At 42.3% G+C, this 26,842-nt stretch overlaps 1 protein-coding gene across 1 annotated transcript; it reads right to left on the bottom strand.

Annotated features, from left to right (window-relative positions):
- Positions 1 to 2,076: 2,076 nt before the first annotated feature.
- On the bottom strand, positions 2,077 to 3,045 carry sox2 (SRY-box transcription factor 2; the record flags this gene model as incomplete). Its single annotated transcript, XM_083887657.1, has 1 exon — positions 2,077 to 3,045. One exon carries the CDS (start codon positions 3,043 to 3,045, stop codon positions 2,077 to 2,079), a length of 969 nt encoding a protein of 322 aa, XP_083743783.1.
- Positions 3,046 to 26,842: the final 23,797 nt, after the last annotated feature.

The raw sequence follows: 26,842 nt of genomic DNA, 5'->3' as shown, positions 1-26,842 counted from the left end.
ACACACACACACACACACACACACACATAAACGCTCCCCCCAGATTTGAAACCGTTAGTTCAATTTAGATCGGACTGTTAGTTCATCATAAGCATAATTATTATTATCATTATTGTTTTTATTATTATAACTATAACTATTGTTATTGTTATTATTATTATTATTATTATTATTATTATTATAGGAGAGGGCAAACCGACCGCAGACCGTCAAGCGACAACTTCAACCATAAGAACCACGATTAACGAAAAAATAATAAATAACAATAATACAAATTAAAACCCTAAATTAAATGAAATAGCCGCTTGAGTTATTCCATGTCAGGAGAAACACCAGCACCTTTCACCTGCCCACCTTCCATTTATACCATGACCTAATTATTTTTATTAAAATAACTAACTAAATAATAATATCAATAATAACAATAAAACGTAATAAAAGCAACACATCTTATCGTGACATCAAGAAGATGTAATGTCCCGTCAAGAGAGCCAAAGCCCGAGTTATTATAACAAGACACATGAACAAGCCACAAGAGAACGGCAATACAATAAATTATAAATCATAAATAACACACACTGTCCCTGTAGATTACTCACACACGAATAATCTGATGTATGTCTGCTAATATTTATGATATTTGCGCGCTCAGATTATTCTTCCCTCTGATCCATTCAAAAGCAGGATAATATTTTGAATTAAACTAGATATTTAGGAAAATTACTTATTCATGTGTTGTTTATACCTGAGGATGTTTGATGTTATAAAAAGTGTGTAATTTGTTTAGGAAACAGGAAACAAACGTTCCTGATGTAACAACTATGTAGAAAAAAGATCCGTGTTTAATTAACTAAATGTAATTTGTGTTATTTAATAAACTAACTATGAATAACTGTCAGCGTTGAACAGAAAGACAGAATGACAAAAATCAAATCAAAACTCAACAGTTACGAGTATCCAAATTTCCAAAATTTATTCATTTCAAACTGCATATTGAAAAAAAAAAAAATAATAATAATATATTCAGTTGAAACTGTAACTGTTATGAGGATGGTATTAGTTCCGGTAAATATTTACATGGAGTGGTTTGGCTTCTGCGTACAGGCCACAATTTTTAAAATACAACTACGGGAAATGATTTTTTTTTTTTTGCTGTTTACTTGAAATAAAAAACTTAAAATATCACAGTAAATATACAGAAATTGTACAAATCAATTAGAAAATAAGAAGCATCATACCTCTAAACAGATTGAAAAGTGGGAGACGGGAATATAAATTAACAACCTATATTTTAAGCTGTAGGGGAAAAAAAACAGTCCTGTGTTTTTGAAATAAAATAAAATAATACAATGTTTAGTAACATCGACTTTAAATTGAAAAAAAACAGTATTACCTGCTTCATCCCTTTTCATTCCAGTGTTTTCAGTAATTCAGTGAAAATTCAAGTGTCATTATTCCTGTTCTGACTCTTTTTTTTCTCCCCACACGTTTAATATTTTCTGCAGAACTGGCGTTAAGTTTTATACGAAAATAACAAAATAAAACATAAAAGAAAATGGCAAAAAAAAAAGAAAGGAAGTAACCTCTTGCAGTTAAACAAACAATTTCATCTGATTGTAATGTTTCTTTGATAAATACTGTACAAAAGGTGATTGCAATAATAAAACATTTTGATTGCGACTCCCACTTTTTAATAGTCTTCCAAACTTCATCCACCAGTGAAGAGGGAGGGGGGATGAGGAGGAGGAGGAGGGAGGGGGTTTTCTCCTACCGTTTCCTCTAGAGCTTCCTTTGAATAAAATAAAAGAAGAAAAAAAAAGTTGAGTCGTGTGTCCTTTGCTTTTTTTTTTTTTTTTTTACCCCCGAGAGAGACTTCTATACAACTTTTTCCCACCCCAAAATGTTTCTGTACAAAAATAGTCCAACGTTAAGTAGTCCACAGTTTCTCTTATAAAAGTTCATTTCTTTCCCCCCCCCCACACACCCACACACACACACACACACACGCACACACACACACCCCCCCCCCCCCACACACACACACACACTTTCTTTCTGTCGCTTCTCTGCTGTGTCTTACATGTGTGTTAGCGGCAGTGTGCCGTTGAGCGTCGTCCCGGGCACGGGGCTCTGGTAGTGGCCGGACATGTGTAGCCGGGTCTGGGCGCTCTGCTCGCTGACCTCCGCCCCGGGCAGGTACATGCTGATCATGTCCCTCAGGTCCCCGCTTTGGCAGCCCGGAGCTGCGCGGTGGGACGACGAGGTGACGACGGGCGGGCTGGAGCTACTGGACTCGGACTTCACCACGGAGGAGGGCCCCATGGAGCCCAGCGCGGTCATGCCCGGCGTGCTCTGCTGCGAGTAGGACATGGAGTAAGTGGGCGAACCGTTCATGTAGCTCTGGGAGCTGGCCATGGTGTTGTACTGCAGCGCGCTCATGTCGTAGCGGTGCATGGACTGCATCTGGCCCGGGTTGTGCGCGTTGAGCCCCGGGTGCTGGTAGCTCAGCTGCTCCTGCATCATGCCGTAGCCGCCGTTGGTCCAGCCGTTCATGTGCGCCGCGTAGCTGTCCATGCGCTGGTTCACGCCGCCGCCCAGGCCCGCGCCCACTCCGACACCGACCCCGCTCCCCATCCCGTTCCCTCCCGGAGCCAGCAGCCCACCGGGCAAGGTGTACTTGTCCTTCTTCATAAGGGTCTTGGTTTTCCGCCGGGGCCGGTATTTGTAATCCGGATGCTCCTTCATGTGCAGGGCCCGCAGTCTTTTGGCTTCGTCGATGAAAGGTCTCTTCTCACTCTCGGACAGAAGTTTCCACTCGGCGCCCAGTCTCTTACTAATCTCCGAGTTGTGCATTTTGGGGTTTTCTTGTGCCATCTTCCTCCTCTGACCCCGGGACCACACCATGAACGCGTTCATGGGTCTCTTGACCCGCTCGGCATTGTTTTTCTGGTTGGCGCCAGTGCCGGAAGAGTTGGTGTTGCCCGTGACCCCCGTGTTGGTCTGGGGAGCAGGAGGCTTCAGTTCAGTCTCCATCATGTTATACATTAGGAACAGCTTTGAGTTGGAGCTCCGACGCAGAGAAGAAAAAAAATATAGAAACAAACGAAAAAAAAGAAGAGATAAACTCCACAAACCAGAGGCAGGACAGGGAGGAAGAAGAAGGAGCGCAGGGTCACTGCTGCTGCTGCTGCTGCTGCTGACACAAAGTTACCTGTCGATCTCTCTCTGCAACTTTTCTCTGGACGAAAAAAAAAAATGCCAAGCGGTGTCTCCACACACTCTCACTCTCTCTCCGTCTCACCGAGTGTGTGCGTGTCAGTGTCAGCGTGTGTGTGTGTGTGTGTGTGAGAGAGAGAGAGACAGAGAATGTTCTCTCAGTAAAGTCCCTGTGTCCCCAAAACTTCTCCGGAAAAGCATCAACACGCCACTGTACTTTTTTTCGCCTGAGTCCGCCTGAGCCTTGACAACTCCAGATAGTTTTTGAACAAGTTAATAGACAACCATTCATATGACGGGGGCCGTCAGTGAATAAATGGCTTGCAGCTGGCCAATCGCAGTGCGCCTGCTCCCCTGACACACCAATGGGAGGGCCCAATTAGCATAAAGGGGCGGAGTCTTCCCCGCCCCGATAACACAAAAACCCCTCTACAAGCACATGAACCAATGTAGAGCGAGTATATATGCACACATTTACTATTTCCAGCTGCTTATGGAGACGTTTCTGCGGGATTTTCTTTTTCTGGGGCTCATTATGGATATTTTTAAACATTAAACACAAGAGGAGAGACACGCAGAAGCTTTCTAGATGTTCGATTAAAATAGTTTGTGTTGCCTTTAGAACTTCATGACAAAAATAGGATGGAAATGTTTTATTTTTTTAAATTCATTTAAATATACACATCATTTTTCATGTGAATATTTTAGTGCGTGCATGTTTACGTGTAGCCTAAATTATAACAATAATTGAATACGCCACGTGCTCATAATAGATTAAATTGACGTTTTTAAATTTAAATCGATGTTACAAAAAAACAACAAAAGTGACAACTCCAACATTAAGAGTGTGAGTGGCATCACACAGGATCAAGTCACGGCCTCGCGACACGTCTGCTGCTGCTGCTGCTGCTGTTGTTATTATTGTGAATGAAAAAGCCACTAATTCCCCCACTCACAGCAACAACAATATAACAACACTTAAATAAACTTTGTTAGTTAAGTCAAAGAATAGGAGTGTGTGTGTGTGTGTGTGTGGGGGGGGGGGGGGGGTTAGCGTTGAAAAGAGGAAAAAGGTAATCCAAGATGTTTCCCCCATCCCTGCTCCTTTAGTCCTTTTGTTTAGTGAAGTTGAATGCCAACACACAGAAGGCTGACGAGCTCATCTCAGCACAAATAAGCGGGTTTTGTTTGGGATGTTGTCGCTACATCTGTCCGGACAAAGACCCAACTCCACTCCACTTCCACCGCCACAGCACTGCTGCTGCTGCTGCTGCTGAACTCTGTGTGTGTGTGTGTGTGTTTGTGTGTGTGCGTGTCTGACCAGAATTACTGTTATATTGCTACGAACATCATCATCATCATCATCATCATCATCAGTGTGAAATGATATGAAATCTATCATATTATTGATTTAATGTCCAAAAAACCAACTCAACTTTGTTTGTTGTCCTTACAATGAGTCTGGGAGAGTTGTTCGTGCCACTTGTTATTAATGCTTTTTTTTTTTTTACCCCGAAATCTCCGTCTGAGGGCAAAAGTGTGCTCCTGCGTGACACCAGCACCGCCTACTGGAGGAAAAGAGAACTACACGTGACTGCAGAAACCTCAATTGACAGGTTTGGAGAGAGGAGGCATGGGATGGCTGTTTTTAGAAGTCCAGCCGAAGATGACAGTAATGCCAGAAATATACCGAAATATACCGAAATATTTATATATAAATATATATATATAAATTCATTCATTTATTCATTAATTATTATTATTTATTCCCTAATAACGACACAAAAAATGAGGCTCTCAGTAATGCATGCCCTGCATGGAACTGCAAGCCAGACAGTCCCGATAATTAAAGCTAGATCAAGTACATACACCTGGAATAATTTAATTTCATTTAAATGCGTGTCTCGAGATTAAATCGTAATTGAAAGTGAATGGATCAAGCCTTATTATTTTTGTTTTAGTCATTTGATAATAAATGGAGGAGCGGAGCCCCGGTGCTCTCATTATGCCGGCCCCGGCAACCTTACATAAGATTCATCTTGTGCGTAATAGGCTGCGAGAGGCGACACATGCAGCTCGGTCCATTATAATGCAAGGTTGAAATGGGCCGCTCGGCTGTTATCTGCATCTGAGTGTGTTCCCCGCTACCTCTAATCTGCTTATGATAATAAAGGAACAGCGGGGGCCCCCGCAGCTCTCTGAAAGCGGGCCCCAGCCAGCCGGGAATGACCCTGCATCCACAATCATCCTGAATTAAAAACCGCTGCTTGACAAAAAAACAGGGGGGAAACTAGCGGGGCGGTTCCCCCGGACCACTTGTAAGCCCCCGCTGCACCAGGTTGGGATGGATACAGCTAAATATATGGAGTGCAGCACGCTGTGATATCAAAATACTGTTTTGTGGTCACACAATTTCAGGTAACAGGATCTGCGCAAAAACACAAGCGTCAAAGAAAGAGCAGCGATAAAAAAAAATAAAAAAAGTCAGGTGTTCTTTCCAATAGCAGCTGCTGAGACGCTGGAGTCCAAATGTACTATGATAATAATAATAATAATAATAATAACAATAATAATAATAAAAAGTTGAATGAGGTGATAAAGGTGACTGAAATTTTGATTTACATTTACGCATATATATATATGTATATATATATACATATATATATATATCGTGAAAAAACATAATTGTGATGAACGGTAATGAGATACATGTTTTTCAGGTGAAATGGGAATAAACGTGTCCGTTGTTGCCACTAGGGGCCGTTCCAGGGAATGAGGACGCAGCCAAGAAAATCATCCATCAAGTACATTAATAAGAAGTCCGAGAATTATTGATATTATTAATACTCTTTTAAGGGAAAAATAAAGAAATGTTCTTAATTACTGAAGACAATGTTTTATATGCTTAACTCGTGCTTTTTAAAAAGAAAGGGAAAAGACAATATATATGTTTTATCTTTTTATAAATACAATTAAACAATATTTATTTGCTTTAGTTTATAAAATAATATAATTTAAAAGAAATAAATAAAAAATCACTATATGACCGGATTTATAATAATGAAATAAAATAAATCCGTTATTGGAAAAATATGAACTTCGATTGCGCAGATAATCGCACAGGTTTTTTTTCTACAGGTCTAATAACGTCGCATCGCTCTATTCGGGTTTGTCAGTTTTGATTTGTTACTAATTCAAATGTATACATTTTTAAAATAAAATGCGCGCGCGCGTGAGTGTGTGTGTGTATGTGTGTGTGCGTGTTTGTTGAAGAAGAAAAAATAAGCTGGCAGCAACAGCTCAGGCAGTCAGTCAAGCTCATGATGACATGCGGTGTCATTCCACAACACTGCGTGTTTCTCTCTCTCTCTCTCACTCTCTCACACACACACACACACACACACACACACACAGCGGCTTCGCTCAGTCAAAACTCAAACTTACTGCCAGTTGTGGAAGTTTGTCCTCCTCAAGTCGAAATAAAACAAGTTGCTCATTCTCTCCCCATCCTCTTCCTCCTCCTCCTCCTCCTCCGTCTCGTCCTCCTTCTCCTCCACATCCTCCTCTCGCTTCAGTCTCAGTCTTCCCGGCCGCGGAGCTCCATGTGCCGCCATGTGAAACTGTCCAACCGGCGGCACCGCTCCGCACGTTCGTTCCCCCCCCCCCCCCCCCGCGGTATTCCACGCATTTTCGATCCGGCAGCCGGTGCGCTCTGGCCGGCGCGCAGCCCCTGCAGTGGCCCCGCGCTGTCTGTCTGGAGCTCCGCTGTCTTCTCTCCGCGAGTCCTGCAACAAGAAAAGCCGTTTATGGCGACACACAATGTGAAAAGGGGGCCTATTTAAAAAGGAGAAGAATGCAGGCAAGAACAACAAAAGTCAGTTATAGCAAAGTCTATGCCTCTCCTCTACTATCTTCCAACCCCCTAGCTTAGCCCACATAATGAGCAGGAAAAAAAGCTTTATATTTTTGTTCACTGGGTATTCACAGATAATTTGAAGCCATTGTTTCTGCCACAGATGGTTCCTTTTAATACAATAACGGTGCTCTTTGTGAATAGCGAGCCCACAATAAAAATCTAAAGCGTCCTCCTGAATAACCATTTTGTTCTCTCTTGTATAGGCCGAACAAAAGCGCCTGTGAGGTAATGGCCTGCCTTATTGAAAGCCTCAGAATGGGGATTTGATAAAGATTTTTTCTTTTTCACTAGTTTTTTTTTTTTTTTTTTTTTTGCTTTTGCACAAAGTACACGGCAATGTCAAAAAAGAAACTGACACAGCATGAAAAGGGAAAAACAGTACTTGCAAATCTGATCGTTATTATCAATATTATTATTATTAACATCAGCTTCATATAACTTTGTGTAAAAGTCAGAGGTGAGGGGTTGTTTTCGGGGGGCTGCAGCAGAGCAGGTCAGATGCAGGCGTGTTATGGCTTTTTACAATGGAGCTTAAATCCAGAATACATTAGCCTCCAAAGGTCTGCTGTGGATTTGGCACAGTCTCATAATTTTGCATATGGGCTGAGTCAAGTTGTTCTTCGTACAAAATTAAGCATGCAGGGCATTTCCTTGCAGAAACCTCCTGTTTCTAATGCTACCCTTTTCACTACAATCGCCCAGAAAATACTGCGTGGCCCCCGGAGCGTTGATAAGGCACTGTGAAATGTCATAAATGCATGGGTGTTAATAGTGAAGGAGCAGGGTGAGGAATCCGTCGGGGCTAATGTAACCTGCTGAGGTTGAGACACACACACACACACACACGCACGCACACACACAGGGGGCAGGTGTGTGTAGTCAACACGTATCAGCTCCTCCTGAATGGATCCTGCAGCCCTGTGTCGCAAGCCACCTTTGGTCTGCGCCACGGTTGATGTAATTTGTAATTAACTCATGGCTAATCAATAAAGCATTTAACAGAAAGCACAATGGACACAGGGGGATGATCCCAAGCCAAACATATTGGATGTCAGTGATCGTTACAAGGCGAGGAGGACACCCTGTCTGTCACAGCGGTGGAGGTGACATGCAGGGGTGAGGCGGCAGAAGATTGGGGCGCGAGATGAGGGGACGATGGGTGAGGAGGAGGAGGAGGAGGAGGAGGAGAGAGGGATGAATGCAGGGAGTATAGAGGGAAGGGCAAAGAGGAGAGAGGGGATAATGCAGGGCAGGAAAGATGAGGGGAGAGAGCGGCAGTATGAGTTTGCCTTATAGCTATTATCTCTGCAGCTTCAGCTCTGTATCAAACTATTGAACACACATCAACACATGCACAGTGTTACATACACTGGTGTTATGAACGAGGGCCTCACATCTTACAACGGGAAAAACCAAAAAGGTTTTGATGATCAGAAGACATTTTTGAAGCCCCCCCTCAGAGACTTAGTTTCCTTCCGTTACCACTTCCTGAAAGGTCTAAAGCACTTCCCCATGTGCTTGTGTGTCCTGACCTTGCAAAAATAAAACTGTATCGATCTTTTGCGAGAGTTACTCAGCTTTCACACTCCACCAACTTTTGGACAACGTTCTGAAGTGACGTGACTTGACATTTCAGGGCAATTCTGATTTTCAATTCAGGTCCGTGTCACATCAGCATGTGCTCCTAGATTAAATATATATCCTGTTCACTGTGACATGAATGAGATCCACGCAGCATTGTTTTGCCTTTAAGCGCTCAATGAGTATTGACATCCTCAATCTGCACCACAGAAGCCAGGCAAAATCTAACAACAGTTACTGAGACGAGTGCTCTAATGTAATCTAATCTAGATAAATCTCACTCACACATTTGCTGCAGTAGTTTCTAAATCTGCCACTTTACTACAGAGCGGTCTCACAAAGACATTTTCTGCACTCTTAAACCCAATTTTTTACTCCTGCGCAAAGTGCTCTCCGTAGGTTACGGAGACCCCTCGAAGTTGCCGGAGAGGCTGTCGGAGAGCCTCTGCGTCGTCTCCGGCTGCACAAAGTATTTTTTAAGTGTCCGTCGCTCCGTGACGGAGTGACAACGGAGACGGCAAGGGCTGCGATTGGTCCTCAGGACAGGCCGAGCTAACGCTGCTCTGTGCCGGCCACAGTGCGCACCGAGCGTCCACAGAGGCGGAGCTGATCACCGCCGACAACGTCGCTGCCAAACTATAAATACGTCTTATCTTAATACACACACCTCTTAAAACCCTTTATTTAGGAAAGGGTTTTTTAAAGGGTTACCAAAAACCCTTGAAAACTCTTTTATTCAGGAAAGGGTTTTTCAGAAGCAAATGGTTCCAGGTAGAACCTTAACCTTAGCCCTTTATCCCTCGAAGGACCCTTTTAGAACCCTTATTTCTAAGAGTGTGTTGATGACAAAAATTGTATTTGTTTAAGACCGTGAAGTGTCAAATCTGATCTGGATATAGCCAATATGTATTATCTTTGTTTTGCCTATACTTTGTAAGCGCCGCCTACAGACAAGGCCGCAACAGAGAGTTCAGGAGTTAAAACTGCGCGTACAAACTGCAGAGACTGCAGTGAAGACGCACAACATCGCAAGCAAGAAAAAAGCAAAAATACGAGAGAGCTCATGGAGCAGATTTAACGTCTCTGAGACAAGAAGGACATAGGGGAGAAAGAGAGAGAGGGGATCAGTGCTCTCATAGTGAATAGGCTTAGCAGTAAAGAAATATGACTGGCTCTTTATCTGATCAATCTGTGCCATGTATTCTACACCACAGTCATAGCACTCATATTAGAGAGCTGGAGCACTTTTAATTATAAACTCATCCGAAGAGGCCGGGGAATATGATGATAGCAGAGAAAGGGGGGGGTGGGGGGGGGGGGTCCAAAGGCACCATAGCAAGAGCCTTTAAAGACCAGCACCATCGTCATCATCATCTAATGCTAATGCATTCTACATTGTGGCTGTCCATTCAAACGCACACACACGCACGCACACACGCACACACACACACCCACATATTAGTACACACCTAGCATTTCCATATTCATGAGAGTGGACGCATTTGCTGCATCTGTTCTGTGTGTTTTTTCTTGCAGCTCTGGCTGATGATGATGATGATGGCCATACAGCAATCAGTAAAAGGGAGGGGGGGGGGGGGGCACCTGTCAATCACACCCAAACATGCACGTTTGCATTAAATAGAAAAGGTGGTTTTCTCATTAATAACAGATCTTTTGGGCTATTATACATATATTATACAATCATTTGCAGAAATGTGGTTTCACATTGCCCTCTGACGGACTGGCGATGAGTGTACCCCACCAAGATTGCTTCAAGCACCACCAAGACCCTCATGCGGAGAATACAGTGTTAGAGAATGAGTGGATGAGGAGCTTGTGTCTAAATTATAATCAAATTCCCATACAGAAGAGTAAAGCCCAATTTATACTCCTGCGTAAAGTGCTCTGCGTAGGCTACGCAGAGTCCTCTGCGTCGACGCAGAACCTGTCGTAGAGCCTCTGCTCCGGCTGCACGGAATATTTTTTAAGCGTCCGTCACTCCGTCAAGGGACAACGGAGACGGCAAGAGCTGCGATTGGTCCTCAGGACAGGCCGAGCGAATCTGCTCTGTGCCGGCTCACAGTGAGCACCGAGCGTCCACAGAGGGCGGAGCTGAACACCGCCGACGTCGTCGCTGCCGAACTATAAATACGTCATATCTTAACACACACAGCACATGTTTAGACTCTCAATGGCCAATTTCTCGCCTCAAATTATCTTAAAACTGCGTTCCGGGACACAGAAAAGTGACAAACGGCCACTGTTTCAACAACAACAGTCTTTCTCTCTCTTTCTTTCTCGGACGCCATTGCTCACTGTAGCCTGAAGCAGAACAACCTTGCGCAGCGACCCCTACTGATCAGGTGGGAAATTACAGCGCCTATCCGTCACCACGACGCAGAAGTATAAAGGCTCGAGTGGTCTACGTGGTGACGCAGACGGATAACGCATTACGCAGTCGGAGAAGTATAATGTGGCCTTAAGTGAAAGCAAAGTGACCAGTGACTGTCTTTTCCAACCAGGTGATGAAATGCACTGCTTTGGTGCTGCATAAGTTTCGGTGTTGTTGTAACTTTACAATAAAAGACTTGAAAATGCAAGTGTGGACACAAATTCCCAAATGCAATCAGCATTTTTCCAATTTATCCGCCGTAGTATGGACACGGTCAGATTGTGAAAAGTGCAGGCCACTCACTGTAAAAGTGGAGGATTAGAGCTTTACAGATACTAAAATGCTGACCACCTCCGCCACCGGACGCGACGGCAGCTGGTCAGTCCTGCAGCCGTTTCTCCGGGAAGCAGGCAGGAAGAAAGCCGCTCAGACACAGCAGTCAGATATTTACACAACAACGCTCCTTCAATGGCATCTCATTACTGAAGAATGCAACATCAACGGTTTGAAGTAAGCAAATACGCAAAGTTCTACAGCCACCGTGCTCACGGTTGACTGTGTTTAACAAGTCTGGAGTCATACAGTGAATGTTGAGTGAGAGAATTTCTGTAAAAAATAGATTGAACTGAAAAATGTCCCCAAAGGACAAACCCCTAAGATTTTACACCCGTTTTTCAGCTTCTTAAATGTTTTATTTGCTCTATATCACAAAGAAATCATTAAACATGTATCATTTTGGTTTTGCGAATGAAACAAGACATTTAAGGTTCATCAACTCCACATTTTTCAAAATTTCTAAACTGCTAAAATCTACTTTTTTTTCTAAACCAAACAAATTAATCGATTATGAAAATAATTATTAGTTGCAGTGCTTAAATAATCCAATATTCATGCTCATTAGTCAAGGTAATATCTCACAAAATCAACATAATGTTTTTTCAAAAGTAAAAAAAAAAAAATGTATGATTATAGAAGTTAAAGAAAGTTTTGTTTGCAGCTCTATTCAGAGTTCCAATTCCTTTGTGTCGACGTATCTGAATTAACATACTTTTCTGTGTCTGTTTGTCAGAAAAGTAATTCCATGCAGTGCTCTGGACAAACTGCAAACGATACATCAGTGATTGATCTATACCAAAATAAAAAGAAGTTACAGTAATCTAGCCGCGAAGTTATAAAAACATGGATTCGTCTTTCCAATTTTTTAAGCTTCCAGAAATAGGTTGATTTGGTGACATACAAAGACCATAAACTGTAGCACAAAGTGTACAAACTGCATACCCTTGAACACAGAACACATTCTGTAGTGCTGAGAAAAACCCTGTGTATTACCCTATAGCATTTTACCTAATAGGACTGATATGTACAGTATGTAATATACCATCAAATACCACAATTGTTGTCATAATCATGTACAATGTGGTTCTTTGTTGATCTGCTTCATACACTCTCTACGTCCTGGAGGAAGGATCCCTCCGCTGTGGCTCTATAGCTTAGGTTACTCCCATTTGTTTCCATGATAAAAGTTTTTTCTGGACAGAGGATGTCACTCCATGTACAGATTGTAAAACCAACTCAGGAAACTGTGAGTTTGGGGCTATAAAAATGCAATTGATTTGGTTCTATCTCTATGCGGGGGCCTCACAAAGCTGCTAACGTGGCTGAATACGTTGTTTGTCCGTGTTGATCCCATTTAGTGTCCACAAAAAGCCTCATTATCACCATTCCAAAACAAAACCTGCAACATCTCCACTGTCGCAAAAGTGGATAATTATGACAATCCGACGACAAGTTTGTTGAAGGAACAGACAAACAGAGACACAAAGACTGCGAGAAATCACAAGGCGCTCGTCACAGCTGTTCCCTTCAACAGCTGCGACTCAACATTAATCAATATGTGATCAGACTCATCTGTTGATAATCCAACTGTAGTTTTAACATTCTTATTTTTAAAGATGCATCTATTGCATTTTGACAAATGAGCTTTCACGAGATTTATTTTATGTCAGGTGTGTGTGTTCTTGTATATATTCCCATGAGGTCCAAAAAAAACCATAAAAACCTATCTTCGCCCGGTGGTCGTCACACCACGGGCCATCTGGCACAGCCTGACACCCAGCCTACAAAATAATAAGACTGACACAAACCGTACTGTACTGTACTAAACGCAGACTCTCCAATACTTAGACTTAAGGCCACATTATACTTCTCCGACTGCATAATGCGTTATCCGTCTGCGTCACCACGTAGACCACTCGAGCCTTTATACTTCTGCGTCGTGGTGACGGATAGGCGTTGCAATTTCCCGCCCGATCAGTAGGGGTCGCTGCGCAAGGTTGTTGTGCTTTTGGCTGCAGTGAGCAATGGCGTCCGAGGGAGAAAGACTGTTGTTGTTGAAACAGCGGCCGTTTGTCACTTTTCTGTGTCCCGGAACGCAGTTTTAAGATAATTTGAGGCGAGAAATTGGCCATTTAGAGTCTAAACATGTGCTGTTAGGTTAAGATATGACGTATTTATAATTCGGCAGCGACGAAGTCGGCGGTCTTCAGCTCCGCCCTCTGTGGACGCTCGGTGCTCACTGTGAGCCGGCACAGAGCAGCTTCGCTCGGCCTGTCCTGAGGACCAATCGCAGCTCTTGCCGTCTCCGTTGTCCCTTGACGGAGTGACGGACACTTAAAAAATATTCCGTGCACCCGGAGACGACGCAGATGCTCTTCGACGGGTTCTGCGTCGACGCAGAGGACTCTGCGTAGCCTACGCAGAGCACTTTACGCAGGAGTATAAATTGGGCTTTACTTTAGATGCACTGCAGAGATGGAACCAAAACACCAAATTCTTAAACATCATCATGAGCACTAATCCCCCAAAAATATAAGGAAAAGTTTAGATTTAGGGTTAGACAGGACAGGATAAGTGAGGGGATGACAAGCGGAGGATGATGAAATGTAATTTTCTGTCGATGTAGAACCAATTATAGTTCTTAAAACATATAAATACTCCATTACAGACAGTTGTGCCACTAAAAGCCACTTTGTGACATTCAAACCATTATCTTTGACTGATTTTACAAAGAGTAAGTCAGATAATTTGACACAACGACATGACAAACACTTAAACCAGCAAATCACCACCACTGATCCCAAATCATCCAAATACCCAACTGTCATCATGAAGGTTTGCATGAATATTTAACTCAGTGCACGTGATTGACAACTAATAATGATTGAAACCACTCGCAACTGATCCCGTAGACCGACGAGCATCGGAGACCGCGAATGACGGCTCACGTGCCAGAAATCCAACCGAAAAATCTGAACCTCAGATCGGCCAGTCGGAGAACAAGAAATACAGTATAAATAATTCATTCATAGAGACTGATGGTTGTTAATGATGGAGTCAGATTAGCGAATGGACTTCAAGGACAACACTGCGTCTGAGTGACGGGAAAAATGTCACGCTCAAAAAGATAAGGAAACATTTGGTCTGTCAAATAAAATTTGAAAAACTTATATAAATTACTTTTGTTACTTGTTTCTATGAAATAAACCCAGAAGAAGAAGAGTTGGCAACGGTCTGCATTTATATAGAGCTTTTCTACACTACAGTTTCCCCAACCTACCCTAGTTGAAGGAGCGCTTTCCCTACCACTGAGCCACCGTGACTCATGCCTTAAGCTTCACTATTTTTAAATACAGAAATAATATCAGAACATTAGTTTTAATTATGGCTGTCAAAATTAATTATTATTAATTAATAAATTTTTTAACGCACTTTCTCACTTTCATTGTGCTACGGATAGACGTTTAGACAGTTTATGAACAGGCAAGGCAGGCAACTGCTTGGGGCCCCGAGCCGACAGGGGGGCTCCCGACACTCGGAGCCTGAGGGCTGTTGCCTAAATGCATCAGCGAGCAGCCGCATCGCCGTCCCCCTTAAACAACAATGACATCTCAGTAGGAAACCTCCCTAACGGGGCTCCACGTCACCTCACGTTAACCTGTGTGAAGTTATCGTTCTGCAAGTTGTGAATGAAGCTGAAGGAAAATGAAGAGGAGTCATCAATCAGGTCGTTAGAAGAGGAAGAAAAAAGAAATTAAGACACACAGTTGTAAGTGGCGCTCCTGGTGCAGATAACGATATAATCATAACATTAACAGTAAATGGCTGCTGTTACTGAACAGTTACTTTGTCTAACTAACAGGGACACAGACTTAAACAGCAGCTAACATTAGAGTCAGAATGCTAGCTGACGCTAACGCTAACTAGAAGCAGCGCTTCAAAGGTGCTGATGAGGAAATTCCTGCTGTGGGTTAAGTTCCCCCAAGAAAACTATTTAACGTCTATACTTTATATTTTATTTATAATGTGAGTTATTTACAGTGCAATGTATATATATTTTTTTTAGTTATTTACAGTATTTTATTGTTCTTTACATTTATATTTTCACATACTTTATTTATCTCTCCGTTCCTACAACAATATGAAGAGAAACAATTGGAATTTTTCTGGTATATTTACGAATGGTAATTAATCGTGATTAAAAATTTAAATTTTTGACAGCCCTAGTTTTAATACTTAAGTCCAGTAAATGTTATATACTTTGACGAGTAATATTATAAAAAGTGACTTCAACAATACTCAAGTACCCCATAGGTCCATAGGTATAAAAGACCACACCCAAGTTTTTGTGGGTGAGGAAAAAAGTTTTTTTTTTACCTTTTATTTCTCTGAACTGTGCCTTCACCTCAGAACAAGGGGAATTTCATCAGTGAGAAAAAAAAAGGCAATCAGCCCATTTACAGAAACCAAGTGGTTTCCAAACCAGTGAAAGAGAGAGAGACACTGACAACACTGATTTGTCGGTAATGTCGCTATTAAGTGTCACCTTGTGTTGCAGTGGATCATCAGATTATCAGCTTTGATGACGGAAATCTCTTCAAATCGACTACATTTTGAAAAGGCTAAAATATTCCCTCTAAATATTTATTCATTTGCATGAAAAAGCTTCTGGAAAATCCACACATCTCACTGCTTTTAACTGAAATGCTTCATCAAATTAAATACATATTTTAAGTGTAGAGCGACAAACATGCCGCCTGCTGCCAAATTACAAAATGTATGATCGTGAAAGGGAAAAACGTTGAATTCCTGCACAGTGCACTCTGTGCCCAAATAGTTTTATTAGAGTTGCACAATGTCATTCGTGGACCTTCAGGAATCACAGTAAATGACGGCAGAGCATCTTTAGACTATAATAGAAGAGGAATTTCAATTTATAACGACAATTGCCACTTCAGAGTTTAAAAAAAGTTGAAAGTCCATTGACCTCAACTGTATTGGGTTGGAGCCACAAGTTTGATAAAAAAAATCAGAAGCTTTTATCCAAAGCGACTTACAGTTTAGTACAACCAGCTTGATTATTTTATCTTCAATTTCTGCCAAATAAAAAGAAATCCAGATCAAAGTAGTAGACACAACCTATGATTCTGAAACATGAACCCTAAAGAGAAAATCATATCTCATATCTTAGTGAGGACTTATCATAGACACAAGGCATTCCTTAGACAACTTATAGCCTAACTTTAACCAGTGCTTAACCCAAATCCTTAACCCCTACACTAACCTTAAAACTGGTACTAAACCATGAAAAAGCCCATTAAAGTTGTGGGGCCCAGACAATGTCCTCACAAAGATAGATTTGTATGTTTTTTTTGGACCTCACAAAGATACAAATAAAAGGTTACAAACACACACAAACTTGATTATATATCTTAGTGAGGACTATACATAATGCTTTCCCTAGCCCCTAAGCCTCACTAACCATCACAACTATAAGTGCCTAAAGGCCACATTATACTTCTCCGACTGCGTAATGCGTTATCCGTCTGCGTCACCACGTAGGCCACTCGAGCCTTTATACTTCTGCGTCGTGGTGACGGATAGGCGCTGCAATTTCCCGCCCGATCAGTAGGGGTCGATGCGCAAGGTTGTTGTGCTTTTGGCTACAGTGAGCAATGGCGTCCGAGGGAGAAAGACTGTTGTTGTTGAAACAGTGGCCGTTTGTCACTTTTCTGTGTCCCGGAACGCAGTTTTAAGATAATTTGAGGCGAGAAATTGGCCATTTAAAGTCTTAACATGTGCTGTGTGTGTTAAGATATGACGTATTTATAGTTCGGCAGCGACGAAGTCGGCGGTCTTCAGCTCCGCCCTCTGTGGACGCTCGCTGCTCACTGTGAGCCGGCACAGAGCAGCTTCGCTCGGCCTGTCCTGAGGACCAATCGCAGCTCTTGCCGTCTCCGTTGTCCCTTGACGGAGTGACCGACACTTAAAAAATATTCCGTGCACCCGAAGACGACGCAGAGGCTCTTCGACAGGTTCTGCGTCGACGCAGAGGACTCTGCGTAGCCTACGCAGAGCACTTGACGCAGGAGTATAAATTGGGCTTAACCCTTTGCAGCAAGAAGACCCGGGTTCCTGGGTTCAAGCCCCGTTTGGAACAACTTCGGAACTAGGGCCTTTCTGCAAGGAGTTTGCATGTTCTCGTGGGTTTTCTCCGGCTTCCTCCCACAGTCCAAAAACATGCTATATGGGGATTAGGTGAATTGGTCACTCTAAATTGACCGTAGGTGTTAGAGTGTGAGGGAATTGGTTGTTTATCTCTTTATGTGGCCCTGTGATGGACTGGCAAACTGTACCCCGCCTATCGCCCAATGTCAGCTGAGATAGGCACAGCACCCCCCGCGACCCTCTGCTGGAGTATAAAGCGGTAGATAATGGATGGATGGATTAATCATTACATTTCTAGAGCGCTTTTCTAGACACCCAAAGCACTTTACAAATTGGCTATTATTAATTAACACATTCTCACTGGTGCTCACAGCGGCTCTGGAGCAGACTGACGGAAGTGCGGCTGCCAATGTGCGCCAAACGGCCCCTCCGACCATCACAATCATTCATACATACATTCATCGCATGTTTTTTCGTCTAATCCTAACCAAAACCCAATTATCACCCTAAAACCAGGCCTTAACCCCCCGAAAAAGCACTTTAATGTAGCGGGGGCCAAGACAAAATGTCCCCACAAAGATAGATTTTTGGATCTCGCAAAGGTATACATACAAGTACACAGCTGCAGCTACATTACACATGTCGACATATAAGATGTGTCACACTCACTCCACCGTACACCGATCTCTTCTCTGTCTTTCTCTCTGCTCGCTCTCTCCATGGCCAACGCTGGTTTTGTTTACAGGCCAATTTGAATGAGAATGAATCTCTGGGATGTTTCTAGAAAGCAGTCTAATCCGCACTGGCTGCTATGAGGCCCCGGCTCTTTGTTTGGGATTACTGCAGCTTAACGCTAGCTCACAATGAGGAGATGAGCGGCTCACCTCATCGCTGCTAATGAAGTGTGGAGAGTCATTTAGCTGCTAGCTAGCTGCTACCGAGCCGGGATGATACCTTCACACACGCCTGCACACACACACACACACACACACACACACAGATACATACACATGTGTACTCGTGCACACGTGAGGACACACTGACTGATGACATTTATTTTTAAAGGAACTCACTGCGACACAATGACCCACTTGAACCCAAGCACTGACCTGAAATATCCTCTTAAGTAGCTTCAAAGTTAGAAACGTCCAATGCTTAACCCTTAATACTGACTCAATTACAGTCAGTGTCATAAATGTGTTTAAAAACTTTTAAAAAGCTACACCATTTATTCAAATGGGGCTTTTTTATAAGTGGAGGAGCATTTGTGTCCTCCACTTATGAATTTAAGCAAACAAAAATGAACCACAAACTCAAACTACACCAATTTCATTTATTCATTAAAAAATATTGTATTTCATTTGTTTGAAAATACACTTTTTTTATTGCATTGATCGGCATTTTGTCTGCTCCGACTCGTTTGCGTTTGCGCTCCCACACTTGTTCTTTGTGGTTTTATGTTTTTGCGATTCGGACCATGGGCGGGCTTTAGGAAGCTGCCTGCTCATTGGCTACTGAGTTTTGGAGCGACAACTCAATGGACTGGCAGTTGTCACGGGCCTGGAGTCGCTGTCCGTCTGGAACTCTTTTCGCAAAGTTTTCCCTGTCGATATCCAACAAAATAGATGTAAGTATATCTAACGTTTAAAGGTCACATAGAGTGGTCCTGTTGCACATATATGTTAGTTATGGAGGTCTACTTACATATATTAACTTGTTTTTATGGTCTAAAACCTCCTAGTTGCTGTAAACTAGCCGATAGAAATCGTCTTTTCTGACTGTGTTTTTCAGCCGCGATGTTTCAGAGTGAACTTTCACTCCCAGAAGACAGAGTCTTGTGATTGGCCAGTACTATCCAGCACATCCGTTCTCAGAAGCGCAGCGCCCCCCTCTGGAACGGCGGATGCACTGCTCCTCATTATCAAAACATTGTTTTAACAGTGTTTAAAAATAGCTTCTTCACGACTCCCCGCCGCAGTCCCTTTTATGACTTTAAACCGGAGTCAGACCCAGAGTCAGAAGACACTGTTGCTCGTGAAACACCTCCACAACGGACGTTATTCTTCTTCTGCGGTTCAATGTACGCAACCGGATGTGCCCGGACTAGTGCCCGGAGCAGGACGATCGGTTGTTCAGGAGAACCGCTGCTTACTTAACTATTACGGGATTTTCAGTGATCTCGTTGAGCCCCGAGATTACAATAAAACACAACGTTCTCAGCAATGGCTGAACTGTTTGCTTCGAACCGTCAGGGCTTCATAAACAAGGTAATGACGCAGATACACACCAAAAAAACAGCGATAATAGGAACTTCCGGTCTAGTTCCGCTTTAACAAAATTCTAATTAAGACAACCCCCAATCTCCCTGCAACAAGGCATTTAACCATCACATGACGGCTAACTTACGGTAAAAATCCTGCATAGTTCTGCAAGCAAACACACTGATGTCTGTGCATGACTACATATAGTTTTTATGTGTATGGGGTTGAATATATAAGCTATGGTCACCAGGGTACGGAGCCACTGAGGCAAGAGGAGAAGCAGGAAGATTTAAGCTTGGCAGCAGCACACACACACAGCAGAGGTCCACACTGAGAGTGTGCTGGCTGCTCTTCTGACAGAGCGGCCGAGTCTGGCGTCTGATTACCGAGGAGAGGAGAGCAGAGGAGAGGATAAGTTTTGATGTTTATCCAGGTTCCGGAGATGATCATGGCAGCATCAAAACCTCTGTGATGGATTTGGATGGTTAGCAAGGGAATGGACCTACTTTGGTCACGTACCAAGACATTCCCCTGGCTTTACACCCGCATTCACACACACACACACACACATTGAATGAACTGGGTCTCTTCTGCTATGCTAGATGGCGACGTGCTCCTGTTTTAGCTTGTTTGAATGACGTGGTTTCTCTAAACAACTTTAGCTGGCGGCCTATGTCAAGTCTTCCTGCCATCCATGAGCATAAAGGCTGGATTTCACCATGTTTTTTTGAACTTTCATTCTTCTTTCCTGTACCAGCTTCCTCTACTATTTCTTATTGAAAGTTTATCTGTGAAAGTGATTATCTGAATGATTATTTGGGAAATTATGTATCTGAATTCAATATCTAAAGACTAAAATCTGATTTTGAGATCATCAAAATGTACTGAAACATTGTGTTTCCTCTCTTCTGCTCTTTTATTTACTAACACTGTTACGGTAAACATCTGGGTAATGATATGGGCTACTAATACTACTACTGAACTACAGCTACACCTCATGTTGTTTCATAATCTTCTCACTTATACTGTGGTATGCAAAAGTGTGGGCACCCCTGTAATTTTTCATGATTTTCCTTTATAAATCATTGGTTGTTTGAATAAGAAAAGTCAGTTAAATATATCATATAGGAGACAAACACAGTGATATTTGAGAAGTGAAATAAAGTTTCTATGATTTACAGAAAGTGTGCAAGAATTAGTTAAACAAAATTAGGCATGTGCATAAATGTATGCGCCACAAAAGAAAAATGTTGTGCATCCTCCTTTTGCAGAAATAACAGCCTCTAAACGCTTCCTATAGCTTCCAATTAGAGTCTGGATTCTGGCAGAAGGTATTTCGCCTCCTCCCCGGCCATTTTCAACTTTTAGAGCCCGCCTCCACCACCCTAAACGGGTCATCGTAAGGAGGCTGGAGGGGCGAACGGTGAGTGTCGTGGCGCGCAAAAACAAAACGACGCTGACGCGAGCTCGGCAGGCACGAACGACCGAGTAGAAAAGTGGTGCACGGGAACCCAAACGCATGACCCAAGCAGCAAGAAACGCACGCGCCACATCTGCGGATTCCGTGGAGGACAGAGGAACAGCGTCTGCCCACCTGGTGGTCCGATCCACCATTGTGAGCAGGTGTGTAAAACCCTGGGGAGGGAGGCAGAGGTCCCACCAGGTCCACATCCACATAGTCAAAACGCATTGCTGGAATCGAAAAAGGCTCAAGAGGCGCCCGAGTGTGTTGGTGAACTGTAGCGGGTGCAGAGAAAAGCCTTTTTCTGCATTACTCTTCCGTACAGCATCTCCTTGTGTAAAGTGCGCTGAATAGTTGAACGATGCACAGTGACACCATCTGCAGCAAGATGATGTTGTAGATCTTTGGAGCTGGTCTGTGGGTTGACTGTGACTGTTCTCACCATCCTTCGCCTCTGCTTATCTGAGATTTTCGGGCCTTAACTAGAACTGTGCCTGTGGCCTCACAATGTTCCTCACAGTTGAAACTGAGAGCTTAAATCTCTGCGATAGCTTTCTGTATCCTTCCCCTAAACCATGATGTTGAACAATCATAGTTTTCAGGTCATTTGAGAGTTGTTTTGAGGCTCCCGTGTTGCCACTCTTCAGAGAAGATGCAAAAAGGAGAAACACTTACAATTGGCCTCCTTAAATACTCTTTCTCATGATTGTAGTCACCTGTGTGTGGAGGTCAAGGGTCACTGAGGTTACCAAACCAATTTTGAGTTCCAATAATTAGTGCTAAAGGTATTGAAATCAATAAAATGATTTATGCACATGCCTAATTTTGTTTAAATAATTCTTGCTCACTTTTGGTAAATCATACAAACTTTATTTCACTTCTCAAATATCACTGTGTTTGTCTCCTATATGATATATTTAAGTGAAATTTTGTTAGCAAATCTACCAATGATTTATAAAGGAAAATCATGAAAATGTACATGGGTGCCCAAACTTTTGCATACTCTCTGGTTAAAATCTTGGTAATGGTAATCCCAGTTTCCAAGATTTCAATTTTCTCTGACCAATGCCCGAGAAAAAAGGACACAACACAACAAAACACAGAGGGGAAAAAAACCCTGGAGACTTCACCTTTGCCTGCAGTCAACTGTAGGTCTGTTTACTATCACAGTGTGGCCTCACATTTACTGCAGGACATCAGCTTGAGAAACTAACACTTCCCACATGCACGTAAATATTTGAGGTTTGCTCTGTTCCACCTTTTTCTTGTCTACTTAGCAGGTCGTGACAAGACAAGTTAAACAAGGAAACGAAATTCCTCCAAGAATTTCACCGAAGATATTTTTAACATTAGCATTCTCCCATTTAAGATTAAGAATATGTTAATGTTATACCAAGAAACCAGGTTCATTTCTTTAATATCTCTTTTTTTACTTTTTTTATGAGATAACAATCAGAAGGGGAGTAATTATTGGCCCGATGGACCAATCGGATGATACCATCTAAGAGTTCACAGAGAACGACAAACTTAAAGCATTTTGCCACGCTCAGTTCTGACTGACAATAAAAAACAACTGTGACCCAAGACCATAAAACATTGGTTTTTGAATAATAAAAACCCATAGATATGATGTGAGCAGACCTAAAATACATTTATATAGGTTGTGTTTATGTCTGTGCCAGGACAACTCTGACCAACCAACACGGCTCTGTAAAAATGCAATCGTAAGTGTGTGCTTTAAGTTTCCCAATTAACCTTAGTGCACCACGGTAAACAGAGTTGAGCGTCGACAGACTACGTAATCCAGCGTTCCTATAAATAACATCTTCATAATCAAGTGCAGCCATGACGGTGGAGGCAACAAATCTACCTTTCAGCCTGAAAAGAAAGTTAATTCTAAAATAAAAACACCAGCTTCAATTTCAGCAAGAAAACGAGTCTAAGTCGCGTAGAGCCGAGTATAGTGCTAGAACCGTATGATGGAGAAGTTCCACAACAGAGCTCATATAATGAAGGTCTCAAGGTTCTGGTCAGTCCTCAGGTGCATGGATGACATAAAGTCACATGGCTTACGGAAAAAAAAAAAAAAAATCCCAGGAGTGGCTTCACGGACGTCTGTATACAAAATTCCGACGCATAGGAATATTTGTTTTGTCTGAAACACCATCTACACACACACACGTGCACACGTGCACACACACACACTACAGTGTCTACTAGTGAGCAATACAGAAAGTCTAACAGTCACAATCACAGAGTCAACAAAGCTGTGGAGTGAAGAAGTCATAAAAGTTCAGTGTTTATCTTCAGGCTGAGAAACCTGGCACCTCACTGATAATGTGTGTGTGTGTGTGTGTGTGTTTCAGGACAGCCACAAACACTGTGGTCAGAGTACGCCGTGACTTCACACCCACACACACACACACACACACACACACACACACACACACACACACTGCTGTTTGCATCCTATTTAAACAACTCCTGTCGAATTTCACAACCAGCTCATAAAGGACACGGAAACACAGCGAGATCCATGAGAAAATAAATCAAAGATGTGACTCTGTGTGTGTGTTTAGTGTGTGCGCGCGCGCGCACAATTCACCAGTGGATACACAGCCTACAGTATTATAGTTCTGAAATATGTTCATACTTATGTTGACTTGTATTATCCCATGGCTGCATTCCACTGATTATGTATGGGCGTGAAAGTCTGTGTGTGTGTGTGTGTGTGTGTGTGTGTGTGTGTGTGTGTGTGTGTGCGTGCGCGTGTCTCCAAGCTGTCATGTTTTAGCCTCCTACGGGTAACATCTGCTGCATTTAGCGCTGCCATGCCACTCGTGATACACACGCCGTCTAATAGAATCAAATGATCACACGCTGCCATGGTTTGTCATGTAACACACACGCGCACGTGTGCGCTTACACACACACACACACACACACAAGCTTATTATTCTGTCAGCAGCACACCAACCAGTTGCTTGTTTTTGTTGTTGTTGTTTTCCTTACCAATGAAAACTGTCAAGAACAAACAGTAGACAAACGATGAAACGTTAAAGGACATCACTCTGTAATTTAACATGTTTATATATTATCTTCCCATTTGAAGGGAGACTGATATTAATGCCTCTTAAGTAGAATTACACATTGTGTGACATCTGCTGCAAGTATACAAATGTGAGTTTTTCACTTCAGTTTAGTGGCCCAGTTAAACACAGCAGTGAAGTGTGTGTGTGTGTGTGCATGCATGCATTTGTCAAGGATGTGTCCTCACTAAGATATAAAAACGAGTTTGAGCTTGTGTGTGTGTGTGTGTGTGAATACTTGAATTTACATATTCATGAAATCCAAAAAGATATGTAAAAACCTATATATTTGTGAGGACATTTCAGGCCCCACAACTTGAAAGTTCTCGGGTAAGGGTTAAGGTTAGGATCAGTCTGTCCCAAGATTTAAAAACAGGTTTATGTGTGTGTGCAAATCCACAACAAAAGCCTTACGTTCACTTCTGAAATAGCATGCTTATAGGTTATATGACTAGGTTTGGTGTAAAGATGTAGCTTATAAAGATTACATCGGTCGAGTTGTTAAATATCCTAATAATAATAATAGGCTAATAATAATAATAATAATAATAATATTAATGAAGCACCACTTGTAATGTAAATAGTTCTTTTGTTTTTTTTCTTAGCATTTATTATTTGCACATTTTGCATGCTTTTTCCATTTGATTGTTGTTTTTGTATTTAATTGTTATATTTTATTGTTGTCGTATAAAAGTTCTAGTAATTTGCACATTCTGCATTTTTGTAGCTTTGTTGTATTAGTGATTTTTGAAGGCTTGGTCGATCTTAAACTGGTTTGAAAATTTAGCTTTTTTTTGCATTGTTGGTCATTTTGGTCACAATTTTTATTTTTTATTATGTCACTGCCTATACATGGCTAAATGTTGTGTGTTTCTTTTTTCATGTGTGCCACTTTAAAATAAATGCTTGTTACTACACTGGTAGCAAAAGTCTGGGTCCATCATCATTTATTAACTCCACTTTCATCGAAGGGAAACACGACAGATAACTCTGCTGTCACAATAAAGCCGGTAACATCGCAGATTCAAAAATACCAGATCTGAAATAGTGAGTCCGCACTTTCTATGATGTTAGTGGTTAGAGACAATGGGGCAAAGACTGAGTTTTTCGTGGCGATTTAGCAAAACTGACTCACGTGACTCAAGCGACTCGCACGACCTGGATCAGTTGAGTGAGTGACACAGAATAACCCGAATCCTGAAAAAGAATCGAGTTTGCCAGGCCTACTGCAATGAATCTTTATTTTCTTTTCTAATGTTCATACACTAAACAAGGCTCCACATGAAGACATATTTTCCCTAAAACGGTCTGGAAACTCAAAGTATCTAACAATCATTCTGCTTCTCTCTCTCGCTCTCTCTCTCAAAAATCTAATCTTCATGAGCTTTACATTAGCGTTGATGTGGAAAAGTAGATCATCATCAGCACCAATACCAAATATTTCTGGGCTTCCAAACCCAAACAATGGCAGCATATGCTGCCACGCCAAACTCTCTCTCTCTCTCTCTCTATGTCCTTCACTAATGTATAAGAAAAACAGTGGGGACAGGGTGTGCTGTTAATGTGTGGACATGGACAAAAAGCCTGGGCCTCTCGCACACACACACACACACACACACACACAGTCACACCTCCTCCCTCACTCTTCTATTGATGGCTCCTCAAAATCAATAAAAAATGATCTTGGAGTCCATCCACCATTTGGCTGCATCATCTTGGAAGTGCCGTCTTTTGAATATAGCGGCAGTACTGTACAATGGACTAGCTGAGCGTGTGTAATTTGCCATTGATTTCCCCCTCCTCCTCCCGCCCCCCCCCTCTCTCTTCGCAAGCTCCTTAGCCTCTAGTCAGTGCACACACCACAAAAAAAAAAAAACTAACTTCATCACACGCCCTGTTAATGCACACACACAATAACCCTCTTTTCTCCTGCCCTCTGGTAATTTCACTTTGCTTTCTCTCTCTCCTTCTTCCGTCCTTTATCTCCATCGTCCTGCCTCTGCTCTGGCCCCATTCCTGAAATCTCTTCACAGGTCACTGTCCTTTCACTGCAGTAATGGACGACCTGTGCAATTACTGTGTGCGCGTGTGTGTGTGTGTGTGTGTGTGTGCGTTTTTCATCCGATCTCTGTGCGTCTTATTTTTCTGCCATTTCTCAACACCATGATGTATTATTTTCAGGAGTACTTCTTATTTTATTCATATATTATTATTCTTTTTCATCTCATGAAATCATTTACAGCAGCTCATCCTGTAAATATATTTTAACCCTAACACCGAGTGCATCGCAGATTTGAGCACACTTTGCGTTACCGCAATTGCCGCAAAATTCACATAAAGTTTCTGAGAGCTGAAGAGTTGCACGTCAAAGCCAACAATGTGGTTATTACGGTAATTTCACTCACACCGTTGCAGGAAACC

This window comes from Microchirus variegatus (genome assembly GCF_963457635.1).
Source record: "Microchirus variegatus genome assembly, chromosome: 4".
Taxonomy (NCBI): Eukaryota; Metazoa; Chordata; class Actinopteri; order Pleuronectiformes; family Soleidae; genus Microchirus; species Microchirus variegatus.
The sequence above is the reverse complement of the archived record's forward strand: the minus strand, read 5'-3'. Positions and strand labels throughout refer to the sequence as shown.